This window comes from Oryzias latipes, chromosome 4 (genome assembly GCF_053564925.1).
Source record: "Oryzias latipes strain Hd-rR chromosome 4, Olatipes_Hd-rR_3.1".
Classification (NCBI taxonomy): Eukaryota; Metazoa; Chordata; class Actinopteri; order Beloniformes; family Adrianichthyidae; genus Oryzias; species Oryzias latipes.
In genome coordinates, this window is record NC_136240.1 from 33,235,014 (window position 1) to 33,260,354 (window position 25,341).

Consider the following 25,341-nt stretch of genomic DNA (forward strand, 5'->3'; position numbering starts at 1 on the left):
TCGCTTTCTAGGACATAGTTTCTGCAGTTCATCAGAAATTCACCTCTGAGTTGGGGCTATTGGCACGGAGTAAGCCTCCTCTCACTTCCCATCATCCCCTTGTTTACCCTACCCCCACTAGCTTACAGCCCCTCACGTTCCCAACCTAACATTAAATGGCGAGCAATATCGGAGCTACCCAGACGTACAGTTTAGATCCAGATTTCAGCTCAGACGAGAAAAACAAAGACGTTCATGGATCTATTTGTCTGCAGGTAGAGGCATCGGAATGTAGCGGAGCAGGTAGCTTGTGGCCCCGCCCTTTATAGATTTTATGTCACTGCTCCAAGACTTGGATGAGTTGGTCAACACAAATGAAGTTTACCAAGCAAAGCTTGAAACGTAAAAATCTGAGGCTGCAAATGAAAAACAAAAAAAAAAAAACGACAAAGACTAAAGGAGCTGGATGCATCTGTAATGCAGTTTAATGTAAAAGTAGGGTAAAAGTTGAACACAAACTTAACAGACAGACCATAATGATAAAAATTACGGTGTGCAATAAATACCAGAGTTCTTGTAAAATGTAGAAATGCACGCGTTGATGATTGTTCTTCCAAAAAAAAAATTACAATTCAAATGTTGGATTGACAGTATCTGCCCACAAATCATCAGCCTTCACAGCACTTCCTGCAAAAGTAAAAAAAGGATCAGAAATGTGCTTTTTGTAAAAAACGTGTAGATTATTAAAGCCTTAGTCACATGCACCCATATGGGTGCTGCAGGTTTTTGGGTTGTTCGGCCTGCAGAGGGTCGTAGAGAGGAGCGGCGACTTAAGGGGAGCGCAGGAGCGCCTTGCAGTTCCCTTGAGGCTCATATGACTACCACAAGGGATGTGATGAAAATGGAACGTACCACTGTTGTGCGTGTGGTAAGTTTATCTTGTCCTGTCGCCCACAACATGGCCGTAGAAAACTGTGCTTAAACATTTTCTTTCTATAGGCTCTACGACCTTCATATTTCCCATAGGCCACCTGCGTATCCCGTACAGATTTGACCATATTCCACCTGCAGACACCCCACATCCACCCGTGGGGACAGTCGTGACCAAGGCTTAAAGTTAAATGAATCTTACCTCCTTTCTTCAAATGTCTGATTATCAAGTCGGTCAGCCCAAACAGGATGAGAGCCAAAGCAGCACAGGCTGCTCCATAAGCTGCATACTGCAAGATCATCAGCCCCAAAGATGAACCTTCAACACAAATCACACACAGAGGTGCGACGCCCCACAGGTTTAGACATCACATCTACAAAATGGTTATTCATTCAAAGTTATTTCAGTTTCGTTTAATACTTTTTTAACCTTAGAGGGGTACCTGTGCAGGTGGGTATTTGGTGACTCCAAAACCCAGAAGAGGAGCAAAAGAGCGCCGTGGAGCCGTTCAGGGAGAATCCGTCTGCACATGTGAATATGCACTCAGAGCCAAAACTGAAGTTAGCCAGCGGATGGGAACAGTTCATGGACATGCGTGACGACATGCGATGGATGTTTCCACACTGTACAGCTAAAAACGACAACAGACAAACATGAATCTTCTGACATAAACTCTCTCACGGTGGCAGGTGGAAACGTCTTGACTCCAGGGGCCTGAGTGTTCACATGTCACTGTTGCTGCAGATTTCAGCCTGAATCCTTCATTGCAGTTATAGTCACACAAATTAACATATTAGAGGATAAATAAATATTCAAAAACAGTTTCATCACAATTACCAGTAATATAAACTTTTTAATTTACTCCATCAATAGAACAATATTTCTTCCTCCAATTTTTAATGAACAAAAACTATAAACTGATTTTCTCAAAATAAAAGAAAGCTTTTCATTATTAAACCAATGTTTAAGTTTAACCAGTGCAATTGTGATGTCGCTTTTTAAGTACTTAATTTCCTTTTCCCAACAAATTATTGTTGTCTGCAAAATTATGAATACATTTGAGACTTTGCAAGTGTCACTTTTCTATGAAAGGAAAAGAAATTTATTAATGCTTATTTAAAATGTAGGCTGGGCTTCATACTTGTGTAAAGATTGATTTTTTTATGATTCTGACTTACTTTTATCAATGAAGAGAAAGGAGCAGATTATGTTTTCTTCTTTCTGCTCCTTTTTATTTGTTAACTGTCATATTTTTTTGTATTTTGATGTTATGTATTGTTTTTTAGCTATTAAATGTATTTACATGTTAAGAAGAATGAAAATAAGAAAGGGACCCAAAGAGATATGACCTGCAAACTGTACATGTCGTTACCTTTTATGTAAATAACCGGTTAACCAGATAGAGGTTACTCCTCTGAATCAACAGACTGGTTGTTCTCACCCGTGCAGGTTGGGATGTCTGTGCTCCACATCGCTGAGGAGAAACACTCAACCTTAGATGTCCCGTTTATTCTGAAGCCCTCATCACAAGTGATGGAGCAGGTGGAGCCAAAGCTGAAGGGGCCGTTGGGGTGATTGCATGACAGGAAACCGTGAGAGGGAGAGGTAACCGTCTGGCAGAGTTTGGCTTAAAAAAAAAAAAGAAACCAATGTACAAAAAACAATAAAGCAAAAACTTGCAGCTCCGCGTCATTTCAAAGGATATGTTGTCATACCTTGACAAACAGGAAGTCCATGACTCCAGTCGCCCCGTGCTGAACATTTCGTCAGGTTGGTGCCAACCAGTTCAAATCCATCCTCACATTGCACGCTGCACTCTGATCCATAGCTGTGCTCTCCCAAGGGGTCCCAACAGTGGATGAAACCATGCAGGGGGGCGCTCAGGTTTTTGCATTGTACAGCTGGACAGGAGCAGAAGCATCATTTAAGTGAGGACACTTTGAAAGTTCTGACACTCACAAACAGTTCCTGTCCCACCTGCACAGCTGGGGGCGGGATTGCTCCAATCCCCAGAAGCCAGGCAGGAGATTGTGCTGTTGCCCAAGAGGTAGTGACCCTCCTGGCAGGTGAAGTCACACTGAGAGCCAAAGGAGAAAGGCTCCACAGGGTCCACGCACACCATGTTCCCTCCAGAAGGAGCAACAGCAGCAGAACACTTTTTCACTGAGGGGAGGGGACATAGACATCAATCAGAGGAAGCTGATCAATGTTCCCATCAAACCAAAGAACATCCGTTCAGAATGACCTGAAGGGAATGAAAAGATACGCCAACATGACGTGAAATCAGACGTGCGACGCCCCACGGGTTTAGACATCACATCTACAAAATGACTACTCATTCAAAGTTATTTAGGTTTAATACTTTTTTAACCTTAGAGGGATACCTGTGCAGGTGGGTATTCGGTGACTCCAAAACCCAGAAGAGGAGCAAAAGAGCGCCGTGGAGCCGTTCAGGGAGAATCCGTCTGCACAGGTGAAAATGCACTCAGAGCCAAAACTGAAGTTAGCCAGCGGATGGGAACAGTTCATGGACATGCGTGACGACATGCGATGGATGTTTCCACACTGTACAGCTAGAAACGACAACAGACAAACATGAATCTTCTGACATAAACAGAATGTGGGACACATGGGGATGGGGGTCTCTCACGGTGGCAGGTGGGAACATCTTGACTCCAGCGGCCTGAGTGTTCGCATGTCACTGTTGCTGCACCTTTCAGCATCCTGAATCCTTCATTGCAGTCATAGTCGCACCGTGAGCCGTAACTAAAGGGGGGGTCCAGGAGGCTGCAGTTCATCCTGCCGTGCTGCGGCGCTTTCACCAGACGAGGGCACTGTTGTACTTTACACAACATTTGACACAAGCAGCAGATTTAGGTTAGCTTTTGAATTTTTTTTTGTACAATTGTGGGCGTTTTTGTGTGTGCAGAGATGTTCATGTAAATAAAAAAGTGCTTGTTCCATTTAAGATGCAGCATCACAGGCTTTGGTTGTTACCCCGACAGAGAGGCATGTCTTTGCTCCATGTTCCTGCAGACGTGCACTCTGTGGTTTCTGCCCCAGTCAGAAGATAACCTCTCCCACAGGTGAAAGTGCACCGAGAAGCGAAACTGAACTCTCCATGAGGACCAGAGCACGCCAACGACCCATGAGACAGGGAGCTGAGAGGAGGGCATCTCTGAACTGAGGAGCACATGGATGAAGATTCAAATGAGGACAGTTTGGGTCATTTTGGTCATTATGTAACAACAAAGACAGTTTGTACCAAAGCATCTTGGGATGTCCTGGCTCCACATGCCCGAAGACGTGCAGTTTGTCTCTTCAGTTCCATTCAGGACAAATCCATCCTCACAGGTTGATGCACAACGAGAACCAAAACTGAACTGTCCATGTGGGTCGGAGCAGACCAAAGAACCATGAGCGGGTGAGCTCACCGGGGGACACGTCTTTGCTGAAAAAAAAAAAAAACAAACCTTTTTTAACAAGTTGAATTTTTACTGACAGCGATTAAATTGGAAGCATCAAAATTAAAAGTTAAAAACAGAATTTGGTTTATTTTTCTACCCAGACACTCAGCAGGCTCTGTGCTCCACGTGGCCTGAGAGGAGCACTCAAAGTCAGCTGTTCCATTCAGGAAAAACCCTTCGTCGCACGACATCCTACATCTAGAACCAAAGCTGAACTTTCCATGAGGTTCAGAACAATTCAAAGAGCCGTGGGCCGGAGATTTGAGAACGGAGCACCTTTTCACTGGAAGCAGAGAGAGTGGGATCGCTTAGTGAAGATGCTGCAGTGTGCTCATGAGAACACTGAATTGAATTCATCTTAAAAAAAGTTGACGTTTATGTACCTGAACAAAATGGTACATCAAAGCTCCAGGTGCCTGCAGAGGTGCACTCTGTGTTAGCCGTCCCGTTTAGAAGAAACCCGTCCCCACAGGCCGTCGTACAACGAGAACCAAAACTGGATCTTCCGTATGGATCCGAGCACAGCGTGGAACCATGGGAGACAAAGCTCAGCGGGGGGCAGGTTAGAGCTGAGAAAAACAAACAGAATGAAGAGTGTTATTGATGCTAAAGTGCAGTGAAGATGGGATTTAAACATCTGTTCTGTTTATTTGGTCCTTTCATGACAATATAATCACATCTTCAATACACAACATCCTCTAATTTATTTTGCGCAACTATTGTCTTTAATAAAACTCCTTTTGAACAACATTCTGGAGTGCGAATAACTCAAACTTAAAATCATATTTCATTCTGGGATTTTCATCTTCGGAAGTAAAAACTTTTTGAAAGCTCCCTGATAGCTCTCCATTTTTATCTTGAAAATTTTCCCCATTAAAGTTTGTTGTTCCACTAAATTTCAGCAGTCCGGATTAAACAAATAAAGCGTTCAATTTCCCCCCAAAATTAAACCTTCCATGTTTTTTGATTAACTCTTTTCTGCTGTAAACCTAACAACACACTTCAGCACAATACATCAAATAGGGCAATAAAATTGATCAAAATAACATTCTCAGCATATTAGAGGATAAATAAATATTCAAAATAAATAAAGTTTTAGCCACTTTACTTTTAATATGTGGAATATGAGGCCTCCAAGAAACAGTTTTATCACAATTACCAGTAATATAAACTTTTTCATTTACTCCATCAATGGAACAATATTTTTTCCTCCAATTTTTAATGAGCAAAAAACCATAAACTCATTTTCTCAAAATTAAATGAAAGCTTATTATTTTTTAAACCAATGTTTAAGTGGTTTTTATATATAATTTTTATATCGCTTTTTAAGTGCTTAAATTCCTTTTCCTTACGAAATACTGTTGTGTCATCTGTTGTGTCATCTGCAAAACGTTTGAATGCTTTTGAGACTTTGCAAATGTCACTTTTCTATGAAAGAAAAAGAAATGTGTATGTATTAATGTTCATTCAAAATGTAGGCTGGGCTTCATACTTGTGTAAAGATTGATTTTTTTAAGATTCTGACTTACTTTTGTCAATGAAGAGAAAGGAGCAGATTATGTTTTCTTCTTTCTGCTCCTTTTTATTTGTTAACTGTCATATTTTTTTGTATTTTGATGTTATGTATTGTTTTTACGCTATTAAATGTATTTACATGTTAAGAAGAATGAAAATAAGAAAGGGACCCAAAGAGATATGACCTGCAAACTGTACATGTCGTTACCTTTTATGTAAATAACCGGTTAACCAGATAGAGGTTACTCCTCTGAATCAACAGACTGGTTGTTCTCACCCGTGCAGGTTGGGATGTCTGCGCTCCACATCGCTGAGGAGAAACACTCAACCTTAGATGTCCCGTTTATTCTGAAGCCCTCATCACAAGTGATGGAGCAGGTGGAGCCAAAGCTGAAGGGGCCGTTGGGGTGATTGCATGACAGGAAACCGTGAGAGGGAGAGGTAACCGTCTGGCAGAGTTTGGCTTAAAAAAAAAAAAGAAACCAATGTACAAAAAACAATAAAGCAAAAACTTGCAGCTCCGCGTCATTTCAAAGGATATGTTGTCATACCTTGACAAACAGGAAGTCCATGACTCCAGTCGCCCCGTGCTGAACATTTCGTCAGGTTGGTGCCAACCAGTTCAAATCCATCCTCACATTGCACGCTGCACTCTGATCCATAGCTGTGCTCTCCCACGGGGTCCCAACAGTGGATGAAACCATGCAGGGGGGCGCTCAGGTTTTTGCATTGTACAGCTGGACAGGAGCAGAAGCATCATTTAAGTGAGGACACTTTGAAACCTCTGACACAGTTGCTGTCCCACCTGCACAGCTGGGGGCGGGATGGCTCCAATCCCCAGAAGCCAGGCAGGAGATTGTGCTGTTGCCCAAGAGGTAGTGACCCTCCTGGCAGGTGAAGTCACACTGAGAGCCAAAGGAGAAAGGCTCCACAGGATCCACGCACACCATGTTCCCTCCAGAAGGAGCAACAGCAGCAGAACACTTTTTCACTGAGGGGAGGGGACATAGACATCAATCAGAGGAAGCTGATCAATGTTCCCATCAAACCAAAGAACATCCATTCAGAATGACCTGAAGGGAATGAATAGATGCGCTGACAGGATTTATATTAACTGTAACCACTAAGCCAGGTCAGAGTCCCATTTTAGTCCCCCCATAAATGAGTGTGAAGCAAAGCGACGACAAGAGTGACCTAAAACTTACCTAAACAGGATGTGACACCAGTGCAGCTGGCTGTTACAGAAGCTCAACGTGAACGCAGTAATGTCAGAGGGACAAACAGAGCACAGGTAAATCATCAGTTTGTCAGTTCACCTGAGCATGCTGGTGTCCCAGGCGTCCACTGGCCCGTGTGGTCGCACCGGATCTGGTTCTGTCCAGCAAGCTCGTAGCCGTCATCACAGAAGAACTCACAAGTGGAGTTGTAGCTGAAGGTGCTGATGGGATGGCTGCAGTTCAAACTGCCCCCCCAGAAGCCAGTCTGGTTCAGAGCTGGGCAGTGTTCCGCTGTGTCAGAAGGTAGAACCCTTGAGTTGTTACATCCTAAACAACTGTTTTGACTGATGGGTAATCAACTGTCACATACCTTCACACTGAGGAACCGGGTGGTTCCACTGCCCATCGCCTTGGCACGCCAACTGGGACACACCCACCAATCGAAAGCCAAGTTCACAGTGAAAACGGCAGGAGGAGTTGAAACGATTGGGCCCATTGGGATGGACACAGTGGTGAGAACCTTGTCTGGGTTCTGTCAAAGCTTTACAAGCCACAGCTGTGCAGAAACGGATGAAAATGGTGGAAAAGGAGGTGACGTCTCTGTAGAGTTTTCAAAACATTGTGACATGCATCAGAGGAGCAAACCAGGAGCATTTGGATCATTATCAGTGAGAAAATCTTGGGTAGTGAGAGTAAAACTGCGGAGGTTTGTTGAATCAAAAGTGTCTTAAAATCCTCCCTTTTTAAAATATGAGTTATTTTGTGTAGAAAGTAACTTTTTACTGAGAAATCCTCTAACTTTAGTTTTTCTAATTTTTCCTGTCAAATGTATGCCATTAAAATGTTTAGAGTATTTACTGCCTTAATTTTGTAATTTAGAAACTATTGATTGTTATTATTTCTTGCTTCCCTTTTCAAATTAAAAGTCATAATAACCTTGTTGTAAAAGGAAAAAGTTGTTTCCAGGATTTGTTGGCCTCATAGTGTCACAGTAAACAGTGATTTGTTAACCATAATGTTTGTGGTCTTAATATTTCACATTCATTTCGTTTCAAACCTCAATTTTTAGGTCACGATTTTTTTCCGTTTAATCTATCATTTGTTTCTTACAAAACAACAACAAATTGACAAAATCAGAAAAATCTTTTTTTTTTAATTTGCTAATAAGCAAGTAACAATGAAGAAAACCCTTTCATTTGTCTTATAATAAGCCTGGTGTAACGTCATAAAGCAATAAAGAATGAACCACTCTTACACATGAGTTTGGTGCTTCCATCCTAAACATACTGGTACAATTTTCTTCAGTGGTGAAACTAACTATTTGTTTTTTTGTTTTTTTTGTTCCTCTGGTTTTTTTGGTTTTTCTTACTGAAAGTTTTGCTCACCTTCCTTACAGTGGAGACCCAGAAAACCAGAGTGACACTTGCAGGTGAAATTCCCCACTGCCTCCTCACATTCTCCATGAGCACTGCAGGACTCCTGAGTGCAGGAAGCTGAATAAACCCAAAAAAACCTTCAAGTAAATATGAAGAAGTCAGATTTATTCCTTCAGCACATTAAACGTTTACCAGTGTAGCAGACGGCTTCCTTCAGTTTGCTGCATTTCTCATTATTCCACCTTGCTGAGTCTTTAGCCCTCTTGATGTACAGCTCCACACAGTCCTGACCGGCCAGGCTGTCCGGCTCTTCTGACGCCCAGCGTTGAGCTTCCACAGGAACAGGTTTGCTGGTGTCCACCCACGTCCACTTTGCAGCCACTTTTTGAACTCCTATCCAGTAATAGGTGGGGTTGCGCGGCAGAAAACTGTCAAGATACTCAGCCTCCTCCTTGTTCTTGATGGAAACCATGTCCACAAAGTGTTTCTGGCACCACTGGCGAGCCTCGTGCCACTGCAGGTTTGAGCCTTTGCTGTAGGCGTAAGTCCATGCCTGCACCCCTCCTCTGGTCATTGGGTCTAAAATGTCACATACGATAAATAAGTCAAAGAAAAGCAAATGAAAATTTTGTTTTTTTGGCTTTCGACGATGGAGACTCACTTCTTCCAACCAAAAGGAGAGCTCCCATCAGCACAAGGAGCTGGATGTTCTGAAAGATTCCAACTGATATCTAAGGAAAATTTTGTAAAGTCACGTAGCAAAACGTTCACAGGGATAAAGGTCTTACCATGTCATCTGTCGGTCAGTCATTAGAATTTGTCCAGAATTAGAAAGTTTCTACTTAGGGAAGGAGTGAGACCTCTTAAGTAATCCCACTTCTGCTCTCACATCTGTCCTTCCCGCCCACAAAGAAGAACTCCAACTGTTTTGATTGATTTCAATATGTTGGAAATAAATGCACACAGAACAACTCAGAATGTATGCATGCAACATGTTTATTGTTGCATTTCAAACTGTAATGAAGCAAACCCTTTATTGTTCAGCATTCTTTACAAATACAGAGAAATTTGCTGGAAATGCTCAGGAGAAGCAACATGTGCATAAATGTATGCTTAAAATATAAACACATTTCTTCTTGTTTCTCATTTCTTCAGGTCACCCGAGTGTCCTCAGGCTTCCTGTGAAAAAAACAAAAACAGAAAGTCAGCTGAGCTTAAAAAACTTTGACAGAGTTCAAGCAGTTCTGACACTGACCTTTCTTGAGTAAGTTTACTTCCTGTTGGAGACAAAAAAACACACATTTAAAGTGTGTTGCAACAAGATTTCACTTCAGGTTTTGCCGACAAGACACTGACTTTTTCTGTGTTTGATCCCGCAGATGCAGACGCAGACGCACAAAGACACAGCTCCGTACGCAGCTACAGCCAACAGAGCCTCTTTGTAACCTGAGAATTTAGACATTTAACCGTTGGTTGGATTTGGGATCGCCAACAGGTCCCTTCTGACACTTACTTGTACAAAATGGTCCTGGTTGGCTCCAGATGCCGGTGGCCTTGCAGGTCACAACCGAGGAGCCAATCAGGATAAAACCCGGATTGCATTTAAATGTACAAGTGGTGTGGAACTTCTGGTTTCCTTCACAGCAGCTATGATGCCCATGGTCCATTCTAGGGAGGGGGGCGCATCCCATAGCTGGAGGCGCAAACATGAATGTGAAATAAAAAATCCCTGAAATGACTTTTTGATCAAAATGACTTTGAATTAATGAGATTTGGAGCAACAAATACGCCTGATGACTCCACACACAATTGGAAAGGATCACTTCCCTGCCCTCACCTGTTTGACACCTGTCTCCATAGAAACCAGCTTCACAGAGACAAGTTGTGTTGTCTATGGTTTCTTGGCAGGAACCTCGTTCACACGATGTGTTTTCACATTGAGCTGTTTAAGAAAGTTATCATGCATCACGATCTGGATCAGGAAAGAAAACACTATTCATCTGCAGCTTTACACACCTTTATAGCAAACTGGGAATTTCTTGTTGGAACATTTCTCGTCGTTCCACTTTCCTCGGTTTGGCCCGTTGTTGACGTAGATCTCCACGCAAAATTCGTTGACGTGGACGTTGTTAGGCTCCTTTGTGGCCCAGGAATGATTACCAACCCACGTGCTGTTGTTTCCAATCCATTTCCAAGTTTCATTCAGGTGGTTTTTGGTGATTCCAATCCAGTAATATGGGCTGCCTGTCCTGTTTGGCAGCAGGGAGACCACGTGGTCATTCTCTTTCTGGTTCTGGAAAGCCACCATGTCTGAGAAACGGCTCTGACACCACTTCCGGGCTTCGGTCCAGTTCATCGTCTCAGCATCAGAGAAGTGATAAGTCCAGCCAAAGGACGTCTCAGGCTGGAAGAAAACTTAACAAATGTGGAAAATGATTTATCAAGTGAGTTCTTATACATCTTAAAATTATGTTTAAACTCACCAACAATAAGAAGAATGGTCCAGCTCATCTTTCTGAGAAGAACACAATCATCAAATGTTTCTTTAATTTTCCAGTCAAGCATGTTAACATGCTGGTAATGAGCAAGAGTGAGTTATTGTTGGGGTTTTATACAGCTGCTGTGTTGCTTTAGTCCAACACTCATACAGAATAGCTGGATGTTTGCTCTGCAGCCTGAATGGAGGTGATAAAGGATTTCAGTGCTTATTTTGGAGAAAACTGCTCTGAGAATAAATCCACACATTTATACCAACCCGTTTCTTTATCCAGTGATTTCAAAATGGATGTTTTGATAAATATTAACAGCACACATGTTGGATTTTCTTCTAAATCTGTAATTTTAAGCCTCTTCTGAAGAAAAGTCTCAACTTTTATCAACTACAACAGATCATATTGTATTTTATGATAATACATAAGCAATTTTGATGCAGCGGAACATTTTTTTGAAACAAAGTCAGCCTCCTTGACACCTATCTGGGCACCAACACCTCTCCACCTTTCTTTTTTATGTTTATTACTAGTATTCTGCATCCCATTGACATGGATTCACATCATCCTTTAATTCCCACAGCTAATCGCGCCCTGTTCTTTTCTGGACTGAGAGGTCTGAGGTCTTTCCAGGTATCTGTTGTAGCCACTCCTCCAGCTTGGGGGTTACTGCCCCGAGTGCTCCAATTACCACAGGCACCACTGTCACCTTCACTTACCAGGCTTTCTCCAGTTCTTCTCTGAGTCCCTGGTATTTCTCCAGTTTCTCATGTTCCTTCTTCCTGATGATCCCATCGCTTGGCACTGCCACATCCACCACAACGGCTTTCCTCTGTTCTTTATCCACCACTAAAATGTCTGGTTGGTTCGCCATTGCCATCCTATCAGTCTGGATCTGGAAGTCCCACAGGATCTTTGCCCTTTCATTCTCTACCACCTTCGGAGGTGTTTCCCATTTTGACCTTGGGGTTTCCAGTCCATATTCTGCACACATGTTCCTGTATATTATTTCAGCCACTTGATTGTGGCGCTCCATGTATGCTTTCCCTGCCAGCATCTTACATCCTGCAGTTATGTGCTGGACTGTTTCAGGCGCCTCTTTGCACAGCCTACACCTTGGGTCTTGTCTGGTGTGGTAGATCTGAGCCTCTATGGCTCTGGTGCTCAGGGGTTGTTCCGCTTTAGAAGATAATTGTAAATGTTTATCAAGTAATACAGAATTTTAAAAAAATCTGTTGTGATGCAGCTGAACACATTTTTTAATGCACAAATAGTCTCTTGGACAAACATCATAAGGCTTGAGACACCTCCTCAGCACATGAAACTTTTTTTTAACGTTGTTGAAAATGTTGTGTTTTATTTCACCCATTTTAATGGGCTTTTTTCTTTTGAAAAGTTCTTGTTTGTAAACACTTTATCTCCTCACTGAAGCCATTTGAAATGCCATTTAGTATAAAATGCCTTTCTGCAGAACAACCTTGTGGTGGTAAGGAACCGTGCTCGACAATTCGATTCACTTATTTATTTTTGTTTTTTTCTAACTTGCAGTTATTTGACTCAATTCAAACAAATAATGTGAAATTGTACTTACAGAAATTTAGACTTTCATTCACATTTGTTGTTTTTATGACTCTGTGTCATGAATTTGATCGGGTTTCAAACAGAAGTTATTGAGAAATGACACTTGTAACATGATCTTTGGTCTGATGCTATATTTTCCATGAAATTGCTGACACTGAAAATACAGCAGAGTTTTGTCTGCAAAACTTAAAATTCTTCTTTTTTTATGGAACAAATCTTTTAAATAAACTCCTCTTCCTTCCTGAATCTGAAAAATAAGCTGCTTAAGTTATAAAATGGACCCTGCAACTATTACCACATAACAGCATTTTATTGAAAGTAAAAATCAGAAATGATTTCACAATGTGCATGAATACAATCCAACACTCAACAAAAACCAAAATATTGAATAAATACAAATAAATAAACAGTGTCAAACATACAGTAAAGCTCTTCACAGGTTCATATTAATGCAACAACCTTCTGTAATATTATCATTTTCATGTCCAGAAAGCTGAAGAACAATTTGTTCAACACAAAACTCCCACTGGGAGCAGGTTTTTGGCAAAACACCAAACTATTAAAGGCCTTCCTTACACCAAAGACACACCAGGCTTTACCAAATGTCACACACACCATGTGTTCACGTTTAAATTCATCCAAGCTGCACACGTTCTGTCCTTTGTTGCCTCTATATGAGGCTGTCGATGCTGCTTTTGTAGACCTGTGGCGGCTCGTTGAAGTCAGAGTTGCTGCAAAAACAGAAGTAATAATTAAATAAACAAACAAACGAATAATAAACCAGCTCTCCTGTTGGAAGCTCACCTGTTCAACTCAAATTTGGAAGCTTTCCTCTTCAGTCTTTTCAAGATCCACATTGCCAGAGAAAGGCCTGAGACTGCAGCAGCGCCCCCTGCTGTCACACCAATGGTGATGGCAGAAACCTGGTACGAAGGAGCTGCAAGAACAAGTTTATGAAGATGTGAGCAACTCCACCAAACAGATGAAACGTCTGATCCCCATTTAGGATGTTCTGTTTTACCCTGACAGGTGGGGGTCTTCCCGGTCCAGTTGCCATGACGACCACAGGTCAGCAGCTCGTGTCCGTCTAGCGTGAAGCCTTCATCACAGGTGAAGGAGCACTGCGAGCTGAAAAAAGGTTGGCTGTCGGAGCAGTTGGTGTAACCGTTTTCAAGAGGCTCAGGCGGAGGGCATTGGACGGCTGTTGGAGAGTGACACACCAGACACGTTACCTTCTTTTCAAATGTGCAACACAGAACGGGTCTGAGCAAAGTGAAGGTGGAACCTTTGCAGGACGGCTGGACGCCGCTCCACTGTCCATTCAGAGAGCACTTCCTGTGGGCCGCTCCCTGAAGTTCAAAGCCTGGCTCACAGCTGAAGCTGCAGAAGGAGTTTGGTCTCAGGTTGGTCAGAGGTTTGCTGCACTCTGTGATGAGCTGAGCTGAGCCTCCTGGAACTGGGCATGTGATCTCTAATGGAAAAAAAAACGTTTCATAAAGACTTTTAGCTTTTGTATTTTTTTTATATTTATTGCAAAACCTTTCTTTAAAAGGTTTTCCTACCAACACACTGAGGAATCTGGTAACTCCAGTCACCTGCCGATGAACATGTGACCTCACTGGGCCCTACAAGGCGGTAGCCTGATTCACAGCTGAAGCTGCAGGAGGAGTTTTGTCCCAGGTTGGTCAGAGGTTTGCTGCACTTTGTGATGAGCTGAGCTCCTCCTTCTGGGACTGGACATGTGATCTCTAATGGAAAAAAAAATCATAAAGACTTTTAGTTTTTGTATTTTTTTTAAATAATTTATTGCAAAAAGTTTCTTTTAAAGGGTTTCCTACCAACACACTGAGGAATGGTGTCACTCCAGACACCTGCTGATGTGCATGTGACCCTACTGCGCCCCAATAGGTGGAAACCTGGCTCACAGGTGAAGTTGCAGACCCCTCCGAAGCTGAACATGTAGGGTGGGTCATTTTCACAGCTGACCTTTCCATTCTTTGGATCCTGGAGAGCAGGACACTGCACAGCTGGAAGACGGGTAGAAACCACAAAAATGTTCCTCACATAAATTTCAAAGGGACGTGATGTCTCTGACATAAATGCTATAAAATATGCGCTCGTACCAACACAAGATGGCTCGAGGTCACTCCATCTGCCGGAAGCTTCACAATGCACAGTGCCAGGGGAGGAAGGCTTCATCTCATATCCCTCATTACAGGTAAATGAACAGGAAGACTGGTAGCTGTAGTGGCCCAGAGGATGGGAACACTTCATGTCTCCAGCCTCAGGATGAGACAGATGCCGGCACTGCACCACTGAACAGAAGAGGAGGAAGTAAGATGTGTCATTTTCAATTATAAATAAAGCTGAGTTTTTTTCACAGGAAATTCAGTCTTTGCATCTGTTCATCAGACTGATCCATGGGGAGGAACTCACATTGGCATTTAGGAGACTCCTCTGACCAAAGGCCTGTGCTGGTGCACCTCTGCACGCCAGCTGACGTCAGGCTGTATCCCTCCTCGCAGGAGTGTCGGCACAGCGAGTCGTAGGCGAAGTCTCCGTTCTTGTGGGAGCAGTCCACACGTCCGTGTTCAGGGAGGATCACCTTCTCCTTACTGCACTGAACAGCTGCAGATAGAGGAGAACCTCATCCCACATCCAGTCATGGACGCTGCACAACGATAATCGGGGAGAACGCAGCTGCATCTTCTCACCGTGCTGACATCTTGTTCCATAAAAACCTGAATGACATTCACACGTGTGGTTGTTGATGGTCTCGACACATTCTCCATGATAGCATGAGTCGTTCCTACAGGAAGCTGCAGAAAGATGAAAAACACAAACATTAAATCGACTGTGCTAAACTAATGTTTTTTTTAAAGCAGCATAAAAAAGTCAGCTTTTACCTGAATAGCACAGAGCTGCCTTTTTCTTAGAGCATTTCTCATCATTCCACTTTCCTGCCTGCTGGGTTCTCTTTATGTAAATCTCCACGCAGTCCTCGGGTTGACTCGTTTTGGATCCATCTTTTCCGTTGTTCGGTTCTCCCTTTGCCCAGTTGGTAGCTTCGGGCGTCAGAGCCTTGTTGGTTCCCACCCACGTCCAGACATCGTTGATCTTACGAATCCCGATCCAGTAGTAGTTGTCTCTCTTTGGAAGGCTTTTGTTGAGGTGGGTGATCTCCTCTTGGTTCTGGATTGCCACCATGTCTGTGTATCTCTGTTTGCACCACTCTCTGGCTTCTGCCCATTCCATCGTGTGGTTTGACCAGTGGTACGACCAGCCGTCCACATGTCTCCACAGACACAGCGCTGGGGGTGCAGAGAGGCAAACAGCAAGAGATGGTGAGAAAGAATAGTGATTTTTTTTTAAAAGGTTCCAACCTTAACTCCAAGCCAAATCAAAAAATGTTAACTTGTTTTTTTTTAAACTTACGCCCTGCATCTTTGGTGTATTCTCTCTTTTACTTTACTATAATGTAAAAATATTTAACAGGGCACCAAAAGTGATAAAATATGCTAAACTATTTGCACCAAGCAAATGCAAAAAGAGAATGTGTGACAGATCAATCTTTTAAAGTTAAGTCAGTGTATTTTTTCAGTGAAGGCTACCACCTTAAGCCTTGTGCTATCCTATGGGGTCCAGATGACCCGATCTTTACATTGATGTGTTCTCCCTACCATGACAAAGGTGGATAAAGGTGGAGAGGATTTCGTATAATCCATGGACACCAGTGAAGATCACAAATCATTGAAGAAAAAAGTTCAGCGCTCTGTCTTGTGGGGTCTATATGACCCCACTCCCAATGTTTAAATGCCTAGGATAGCACAAGGTTAAAAAAAATACATACTGGAGCAGAGAAGGAAGAATCTGATCCAAGATGTTGAAGTTATTGCTTGAAGGGGCTGAACTGCCTCAAAGGAGAGTTTCTGTCGAAAGAAAACCAAATCAATAAAAAATAAATCATATAAAAACACAATTGGATGCTGAATGTAATCAAAAAGAAAACAGGACCACTTTAAAAAAAACACTCACCATGTTTAGTTTGAGGAGCCTCAAAAGACGAGGAAGTGTCTGTGCAGAAGAAGGGATTCTGAGTTCTGTGTGCCGATGGCTTCGGGTTTTATACCTTCCTGACCCGGTCCAGATTTCCTGGAAGCCGTCGTCACGGTCAAGTTTTTTTCCTGTGGAGTTTCCAACCCAAGAAACTCCTCCACTCCAACTCCATCCTCCTGAAACCTTTCCTGTCTGTTTTGTGTTTGAGCTTTTGAAAAACAGCAGGCTCCAGCTTTTAAAATATTCATTTTCCATATTTCCTTCCATCCTTCATGTTGATTCATTAATTGGTTTGATTATTTTATGTTTTTAATTAACACAAACTAAAGTTTAGAGAAAAAAAACTACATCAACACTAACAAATGAATGAAAGAAGCAGAAAGACAATGATATAAAAGTACCTGTTCTTTAAATAAAAAAGCCACTTTTTCACAAATGATTTGACTTTTTTTAATGGATTTATAACTAAGTACCATTACCCAAAATTGTTACTTGAACTTTCTTCCCAAGTTTTTAAAGAGTAGTATTTTGTTTAAGTTATTTTTTGACGGTTGTTAACATAAACAACACTCCTGAAAACCACAGAACATGATAGAATAGAATAGAATAGAATAGAATAGAATAGAATAGCTTTATTGTCATTGTATAGGTACAACGAAATTTAGCAACAACCCCCTTGTGCAAAAAATGGGAAAAAAGAGATATGTTAAATAGATAAATAACAAGACGCGTTAAATAGTAAGAAGATCTGTAAAAAAAAAAAGTAAAAGTAAAATAAAGTGCTAATTTCTGTCTGCATTTAGGGGCCAAGTTATCTCCACATTTTTCAGAACTAATTTTTTTTAATAAATGTATGAAAATAAACATTTGCAGGATTACACAAACTTGTGTGTCATGATATTCTGCAATTACAGATCAAATGCTGCAAATTAATGCATTAAAAGCCTTAAACTATTGTCACATGCTAACAAATAACACTTGAAAGTTCTGCTGCTGAAATTTGAAAGCAAAACAAAACATTGAATTCATATTCATAGTTTGGGATGATTTTGAACATCCAACATGATACATTAAAAAGAGCATGAATTCATTTCATTATCTTCAAAATAAATGTTTTGCTGTGTTTTAAACCACGACGGAGGACTGAGAGACTAAGAACGTGTGGATTGTTGCCGCTTCGGGGCTTCTAACAATGCTTACCCCTGAAAACCTTTTTTTAAATACTGCAAACACAAATCACTTTGTATGAGATGCTCAGTTTCCCTGAGGAAGTTGACAAGGCAGAGTTCCCCGAAAAGGTCGTCCAAAAAATATATGCGAAGCCTTTCAAGAAACGTTTGCGCTGATAAAAGAATATCACACAAGAAATCAATCACGTCGCCACAGTGGAGCTGTGGATATTTTTAACTGAAGAAAGCAAAGAGTATTATTTCAGCAAACTCTGATTTACCTTTCTTTCCCTGCATCATTACTCACTCATGACCATAAGTGTGAGGTAAGTGTTGAACGATGCAAAGATTGGGACACTTCTTTAACAATGAGTCGAAGCATTTTGGCGTGTGATGTGGTTGTCATCCAATCGACGGAGAAAGTCTGTGATAAACCTTTTAATGAGCCCTCGGGGACAGGAAAAGTGTGAGTTGGTTCAGGACAGAAGGCGCCTGGCGGCTGCCGTTTTGTCTTAGTGGCTGCTCACATCCTTCCCCTCTGGCTGGAGGTGACGGCCATCGGCTATTGACACCTTGGAACCCCCACCTCTTCCTCTGAGCAACAATATCAACTCTTTAATGGACTTGCAATCCCAATGAATAAACCCCGCGGGTAAGGCATATAGGCATAATAACCAAACAGTTATTATTACTATTAAGCCCCTCATTTACCAATATGGTCCCTTAAAAAAAACTAAAAGAGTGAACAGAAATGCAGAATGGTCCTTAACCTTTTTTTATCCTTCCTCTCGTGTTGGACACCAACACAGACACATTCCTCATTTGCTTCCTCTGGTTTTAATCCAAATTCCTGCATGGCAAATATCTGGTCAAAGATTAAGCAAAGATTCAAGGCAAGCAAAACACCCATCCTGTTGTCTCCAAAGGCAGTGTTTTGAGCCAAAAATCTAATGAGCAAGTTAAAAAAACAACCTAAAGCCCTTAAACTGATAACAAAGTTAGGTAAATATGTTATCGTCATATATACTATCGTCAGAAAATCACGCCCACAGGTTACTGCTGGAGAGAAGCTCCAAGGCTAAAGTGAAGATAAGTCTGAGGCCTGCTCAGCAGATCACACATGCACAGACAAAGGGAGTATGAGAATAAACTGTGAAAACAATAGCTTGGCTGTGCTGTCTTCAAATGTAATATAATTTTGAGATGACAATACATGCTCAGTGAATTAAGTTTAAACCATTAGTGTAATAAAAGTTAAAGGCAGTTTCTAATTATTCTTCAAAACATGGTATGTGTATTCTGAAGGATTTGTAAGAATAATAGAAATGATGTACAGGTGATGCTGTCGTAAGGTGACCTTACGCCACACTCTAGTCATTAGTAAGATGCGAGTACTGGCCCATTGCTGACCGTGCTCAAATGCTGCACGTATGGGGTGTGCACGTGATATGCAAGTGTCCGTAGGATGTCCACACAAACTACACTCTGATTATCTAATTTAGACATTTATAGACCGACTCCTTCCGCAGGATTTCGGAGGGGTTGAAAATATGAAAAATGTGTACAACACGTCTGCGTTACATCTCCTTCACCCTTACATGTTGTGTAAGTGTTCACACTATGACCCTTCTCCCACAGCATGACTTTTGAAAAAAATGGGCATGAACATTTTGACTGTGCTGGCTAACAGAGCGGTCTACGACCTTGAAATTTCGTGCTGATCAGCCTGTGCAGGTTTGACCATTTTTCAGCCCGTATCCACCTGTAAGGGCAGTAGAAAATAAGGTGTTAGATTGTTTTTTTTTTCAGAAACTCAAAAAAATGATGATAAAATCATATTTATAATAAATTAATTTATTCTTCTGGTGAAATTCTATATTCATAAATGTATATTGAATTACATTTTCGTTTTAAAAATATAATCTAAATAATATTTCTCTAACAGAAAGACTCAAAGCTGCTGATATATATCAGTCTCTGCATGCATTTATGAAAATAATCCCTCTGGCTGGCTGTTTTTCATGCTGCATTTGCTTTCTTGCTGTATCCTTGCTCTGTGTCAATAAAGTTGTAAAAAAAACTTGTGCCTGCGTGCCGCCAGCGTCAGACGCGCGTGTCGGTTTAAGGCAGGAAATAGAATCCGTGACCCAAATAACGACTCTGCTACTGCTGCCGCCTTCAGGCCCGGGCTGTCGTCATAATGGCGGAGTGTCTCGCCAAAGTCCCCGATGTGGAGATCGATCCCGATGGAACCTTTAAATACATTCTGGTCAGAGTTAGAGTGAAAGACGGCGAAATGCATAAAGATGTAGTCCGAGGCACAAAAAATGCAGAATACCACAGTAAGTGTGAGGAGCTGCAGTTTGGCTGCACACAGACAGACAGCAAAGGCATCATAAAAACAGTAAATCTGCATAAAGGCATCAAACAGGACGACTGTCTGCTGTAGAAACTTTAGGTTTGATGTGTTTGGAAATAATAATAATGATAATGTCCCTCATTTTCAGATCATATTTTTGAGAAGGTGAGCCCAGCCCTGGAGCCTTTGGGGATGGAGTGCAAATGCCTCGGCGGAGGGAAAATAGAGCACAACAGCAAGGAAAAGAAAATACGAGTATTTGGAGAATCGACGGTATTATTTGATCAATTCACAACCACTGCAATGCAAATCATTTGAGATCTGCCTTTAGCTAATACCTCTCTTTTTCCCACCCCACACTGTTCCAGGCCTTTGGGAAGGCAGACCACTCTGTGTCTGTGGAGAAGCTGAAGTCTGTCTTCAGCGACTATGAGATCACCTGGTCTGATGACACAAAATGAGCATTAGATTCTATTCACAATGAAATAAAACATTTCTGACGTTTGAAGAAGAATTGATGTCTCACCAGGTGCTTTCATTTATTTATTTTTTTAACTTTTTGATTTGGCTCAGATTTGTCGTATGAAATGTGTTTTTTTTTGTGGTTAATCCACTTCAGTTTCTATTTAGGCAGATGCTATTCTTTTCAGCCTGGTGTTGGCAGGGCTTCATGTGAGTTTGATGTGTTTGCCAAGCGTAAAGTCCCTACAGGAAGGAGTGAGCAACATCAGCCTCATATCCTCCTCTCCTCAGGGAAAGTTTCGTGTTCAACAAAGTTGTTGGCAGATAAAAGTGAATTTCCAGTAAACTTTCACTTGTTTTGGGTTTTTTTCCTCAGGGAGAAAAAAAAAAACAACCCAAAACAGTAAAGCTAAATTTTTCATTCCTGTATAGAAATCAGTGGGGAGGTACAGAAAATGTAGATCTTGTGTGAACAAGCTGTGTTTTCATATAGAAAGTGTATAATTGCACAAAAATTTAATTTATTTTTGAACAAATGTGTAAGTAAATCTTTATAAATCATTTTTTTCACAGAGAGCGACTCACAAAATGCTTCACAATGTGATAAACATGATAAAACCAGAGAATAATATAAAAGCAGATTAAACCCAATAAAACACACTCATACATTTAGCAAAAAGCTCTTCTAAATAAAAGCGTCTAGAGTTTTGTGGACGTCATGGAAGGCAAAGGAGTTAAAAGGTTAGAAATATAGTTTGCAAGGCTCTAAAAATTAAACTTTAAATGTATTTTAAAGTTAACAGGACGCCAGTGTGGCGAATAAAACAGAGAGGCGACATGAGTTTGATTATTGGTTCCAGGTTAAAGCCTTGCTGTAGACTTTTGGGCAAATCTGAGACGGTTATTAAGAGACCGTTTGAGACCAGTTAAAAGAGAGTTACCGTAGTCCAGACGAGAAGAGAGAAAAGCATGGAGGAGCACCAGCAGCATAAATTAATATCTCCGTCTTTTGAGGGTTTGGACATAAGTGGTTGTCATGCAGCCACACTTTGATGCTAGCCAAACAGTCTAGATAAGAAAGATTATTGTACATATTTTCACTGAAACAGCAGAAAGTGGGAACTAAAAGGATTTTAACAGCTTTATATTTCCACAGATAAAACCTAAAATTTGAAAAGCTTGTTCTGAAAACCCATCGGCCTGAAAGAGGCTTAAAACTCAAACTGGCTCTGTAACAACAAAAACAGTGGACCAGTGATACTCCAATAGGTTTTCATAACATAAACTATTATGTTAACACATAAGGCTGCATTAATAAGAAATGTATAAAAAAGAAAAAAAACTTTTGTTGTGATTTTATTAGTGGTCCTTTAAAGTTCTAACTAAGTTAAAGGGGATTTAACTCGAAGAGATGGGGTAAAAACATTCATCTATCCTTTTTTTTAACTCACTATATCCCATTTGGGGTCCCGGGGTTGCTGGAGCCTGTCCAGTCAGTCGCAGGGCACACAACCACACACACACTTACTATCCAAGGCACTTTAACATTGGGAGTTGGGTCATCTAGACCCACAAGACAGTGCGCTGAACCTTTTTTCTTCAATGATTTGTGATCTTCACTGGTGTCCATAGATTACATGAAATCCTCTTCACCTTTATCCACCTTTGTCATGGTAGGGAGAACACGTCAATGTAAGGGTGGGGTCATCTGGACCCCATAAGATAGCACAAGGGATAATACGGACACTTGACTAGAGTAACCAGTTGAGCAATAAAGCATGTTTTTGGACTGTGAGAGGAAGCTGGAGAAAACCTACGCATGCAGGAGGACAACGTGCAGACTTTGGTTAAAGCAAATCATAGTCATTTAGCTACACAGATGGAAAAAATGAAAACACAAACTGTTAACTCTTAAAAAGAAATGTTGCAGCTCTTAAACAAAAGAAGTGATTGGAGGGTTTAGTGGCTGTTAAAGATGCATTCGCAGCACCGTGAAGCCACAGCATTGATGACCTTGAAACCCTGATGTTTATGTCAGCTTACAAGAGCCAACATCCTTTTCCTCAACAAAGCCTGACACCGTGAATCTTGTTTTTCAGCACTGCTTGCAAGACTTTCCAGTTCACCATATGCCTGACTAATTTAGAAATAAAACTCTGAAAAACAAGACAGCAGGCAGAATGCATTACCTCCTGATGTCACACCATTATGAACTCTTTTCTTCTTGACCTTCATCAGCAGCAGATACAGATACCTGCTGCATTCTGCCAGACACCCCATGACCTTCAGTCTAAATAAAACAAAAGCCATCTTCCTTCCAGTTTCCACCAAAGCCCCATAACTCACATCCCACTGAGCGATAACCTTTCTATTATCTGCAAGCAGGGAGGTCAGAGTGGGAGGTAAAATTCCTGCGCAGAGCAGCCACACAAAAGATTTGGTTCCTGGAAAATCCAACTATTACAGTAAAGGATTCATGAGCAGCATTTAAAACATATACATCCCATTCAAGTGTGCATTCCGATGCCATATCTGGAACAGCGTTATTTATCACCGGCTACGGTTTCATGTGAAAAATGTCTTTGATCAGATCAAAGATTGGATTAGAACTGAACTGTGCACATGGGTCCAGAAAAACTCTTTCCAATTATGATAAAAGGTCTACATTCGTCACACTTTTCGATTGGAAAAAAATCCTTTTGACATGCGCAGAACTATCTAAAATACAGGAACCAACTGTAGAAGAAGAAATAGTGAGTTTCGTTGTAAACAAACAAAGCTGCGGCATAGACCGAGATGATTTTCTAAAATTGATTTTATTATTGTTGTGATTTTTTTAGGTGCCTATTCACTTATAATTTTCTAAATCTGTGCGGCCAAGAATAAAGCACTGGCCTCAGGGACCCGGAAGAAGGGTCAGGATTAGGTTAAAACGGCCAACAACAACATCCAGCTGTGGATGAACTTAAAATCTGTCAATGCCGCAAAGTCCATCTTGTCAGAAGGCAATTACGTGGGAAAAACAGCCTTTACTGTGTCTGGACACGACTGGATATTTCTGATTCCAAACACTCTAATCCAAATTAATGTGCATAAATTAGATTTGAATGAAGTTTGAAACATTTTCTCCCAATTCGTAAATTCTGAAATGTCATTTTCTCCAGACTTCCAGGTTGTAATTGATCAAACATTCTCTATAATTTGATCTTTTTGCTTCATTTGCTTTCTTACTTCAATTATGAAAGTGGCGTTTAGCCAAAGTTATGGCACTTTTACAGCAACAGATTACCAAACAGTTTCACTTCCTCCTTTTTGCAGTTTTTAATCAAAGTCTAATGTGGAAATTGGCATTTCGCCTCGGTCTGAAACATTTCCTCTCCAGCCAGAGGGGATTAAGTGCAAAGCAAAAGATTAATTGCATCTGACTGTGAAAGCCATGCAGTGGCAGCAATCTCAGAAGGTTACCAGTTTAACCCTTAAGTTCTGCTGGTGACAGAGTTCTGAGGCCTAATGTTGATCAGCCAAGAAAAAAAAAACAAAAAGAAACTTTAGTCATAAGCATTTAAAAGTATTTGCTCAGACTGCTGTTTGTATTTTAAAAAGCTACAGTAGTTGCAGTTTCAACCACTGCATATTAATCCAGAACCAAAGCCAGATGGACTTTCTAAAGTTCTGTTTTCTGTGTTGTAATACAGCAGTGGAAGTAGTAAGTAAACTTACGTTTGTTCAAGCTGAATTGTTATTGGCTGCACTTTTTAAAGCGGTCATAAAGATGTGTTGAAAAACAGTGGGCTTATGTGAATGGATTTGCCATAAACTCTTGTTTGTGCACATTTAATCTAGCAAGGAATCTGGAAAACTTCACCTGCACTGTTCAGTAGTATTCAGGAATTTTACTGGTTGAAGTTTTGGCTAAAGAGGTACTGGTTCAATGTTAGTTCAGCGTATCGAGTTGTATAAACTGAACCAAAATCAGAAGTGAATCAAAAGCCACAAATATCAGATGGTTAAATGGATCGTTACACCCTTACTTTTGACACAAAGAAATAAGTTTTCTTTTCCTTAATCAATGTGATAGTATGGTTTCCCATATACACTGCTGCCAAGCCACCAGAAAACTCCCACATAGGAAACTGAGACAGGCATTTACAATATACAAATCTTTAATACAAAAAGTGATTAAAGTACCCATGCAAAGACCCTTTAAAACACCAGTTACAACACCACAAATAAATTAGGGATGGGACACGTCATAGCCTGCACACAATCCCCCAGACTCAGGACAAAGTCCTGATGTCTGTTGGCCACACCCAGCGGCACACCGGTGGTAGCCAACGCCCGTTCGTCATGGGGAGACTCCAGTGGCATCTGGTGAGTCAGGAAGACGAGTGAGGCACATTCAGTTGGCCTAAAAGTCCAAATGCACCACTTCTGTAATGTGCAAGCAGCAGCCAAAATAGTATTAAAACAAAAAACAAAAATACCCAACTCTTGTGGCATTAAACAAACAGATACCATAATAGACAAAAACGGCAGCACCTACAAAGGTGACATTAAATGCAAAATAAACATACAAGCACAAATAAATCCCACCGACCTGCTCCTGCAGCTCAGGAGGACGATTGAGCAGCATAAACATGTACGACCTTTGACCTGGCTTACAATTAGGGCCAAAAGACGCAGCCAAACAGCATTGGATGCTGCAATTAGGGAATCACTGCGCGGTGGAGTGTATAATGC

General features: G+C 41.3%; 3 protein-coding genes across 3 annotated transcripts; 1 reads left to right on the top strand and 2 right to left on the bottom strand.

The window, feature by feature from the left end:
* Nucleotides 1–441: 441 nt before the first annotated feature.
* On the bottom strand, nucleotides 442–16,784 carry selp (selectin P). Its single transcript, XM_078945425.1, has 32 exons — nucleotides 16,591–16,784; nucleotides 16,406–16,484; nucleotides 15,462–15,866; nucleotides 15,270–15,374; nucleotides 14,992–15,183; nucleotides 14,679–14,870; nucleotides 14,394–14,582; nucleotides 14,118–14,303; nucleotides 13,577–14,026; nucleotides 13,360–13,492; nucleotides 13,237–13,286; nucleotides 9,274–9,281; nucleotides 9,147–9,216; nucleotides 8,678–9,064; nucleotides 8,495–8,602; nucleotides 7,480–7,665; nucleotides 7,209–7,400; nucleotides 6,698–6,883; nucleotides 6,444–6,629; nucleotides 6,170–6,355; nucleotides 4,761–4,946; nucleotides 4,475–4,660; nucleotides 4,176–4,361; nucleotides 3,908–4,093; nucleotides 3,561–3,752; nucleotides 3,295–3,483; nucleotides 2,888–3,073; nucleotides 2,626–2,811; nucleotides 2,352–2,537; nucleotides 1,353–1,541; nucleotides 1,112–1,228; nucleotides 442–666 (listed from the first exon to the last, which is right to left on the bottom strand). Exons 1-32 carry the CDS (start codon nucleotides 16,591–16,593, stop codon nucleotides 605–607), a joined length of 5,544 nt encoding a protein of 1,847 aa, XP_078801551.1. The 5' UTR covers nucleotides 16,594–16,784; the 3' UTR covers nucleotides 442–604.
* On the bottom strand, nucleotides 9,461–11,051 carry LOC110014987 (L-selectin). Its single transcript, XM_078946329.1, has 7 exons — nucleotides 10,969–11,051; nucleotides 10,502–10,900; nucleotides 10,323–10,427; nucleotides 9,999–10,178; nucleotides 9,842–9,931; nucleotides 9,741–9,762; nucleotides 9,461–9,664 (listed from the first exon to the last, which is right to left on the bottom strand). Exons 1-7 carry the CDS (start codon nucleotides 11,048–11,050, stop codon nucleotides 9,637–9,639), a joined length of 906 nt encoding a protein of 301 aa, XP_078802455.1. The 5' UTR covers nucleotide 11,051; the 3' UTR covers nucleotides 9,461–9,636.
* Nucleotides 16,785–19,897: 3,113 nt separating the features above from the next.
* si:dkey-51e6.1 lies at nucleotides 19,898–20,653 on the top strand. Its single transcript, XM_004068343.4, has 3 exons — nucleotides 19,898–20,122; nucleotides 20,288–20,412; nucleotides 20,508–20,653. The coding sequence occupies exons 1-3, from the start codon at nucleotides 19,981–19,983 to the stop codon at nucleotides 20,598–20,600; spliced, it is 360 nt and encodes a 119-aa protein (XP_004068391.1). The 5' UTR covers nucleotides 19,898–19,980; the 3' UTR covers nucleotides 20,601–20,653.
* Nucleotides 20,654–25,341: the final 4,688 nt, after the last annotated feature.

What these genes read in the sequence shown, in the direction of transcription:
- LOC110014987 (XM_078946329.1), bottom strand. Translation starts at nt 11,050, where the DNA reads ATGCTTGACTGGAAAATTAAAGAAACATTTGATGATTGTGTTCTTCTC. An exon ending in ACCAGGACCATTTTGTACAA is followed by an intron (nt 9,932 to 9,998) that starts GTAAGTGTCAGA and finishes CTAAATTCTCAG; the next exon opens with GTTACAAAGAGGCTCTGTTG. An exon ending in AGTAAACTTACTCAAGAAAG is followed by an intron (nt 9,665 to 9,740) that starts GTCAGTGTCAGA and finishes TTTTTTTCACAG; the next exon opens with GAAGCCTGAGGACACTCGGG.
- selp (XM_078945425.1), bottom strand. An exon ending in GAAGACCCCCACCTGTCAGG is followed by an intron (nt 13,493 to 13,576) that starts GTAAAACAGAAC and finishes TTGTTCTTGCAG; the next exon opens with CTCCTTCGTACCAGGTTTCT. An exon ending in CCAAATACCCACCTGCACAG is followed by an intron (nt 1,229 to 1,352) that starts GTACCCCTCTAA and finishes TTTGTGTTGAAG; the next exon opens with GTTCATCTTTGGGGCTGATG.
- si:dkey-51e6.1 (XM_004068343.4), top strand. Translation starts at nt 19,981, where the DNA reads ATGGCGGAGTGTCTCGCCAAAGTCCCCGATGTGGAGATCGATCCCGAT. An exon ending in AAAAAATGCAGAATACCACA is followed by an intron (nt 20,123 to 20,287) that starts GTAAGTGTGAGG and finishes CCTCATTTTCAG; the next exon opens with ATCATATTTTTGAGAAGGTG. An exon ending in GAGTATTTGGAGAATCGACG is followed by an intron (nt 20,413 to 20,507) that starts GTATTATTTGAT and finishes ACACTGTTCCAG; the next exon opens with GCCTTTGGGAAGGCAGACCA.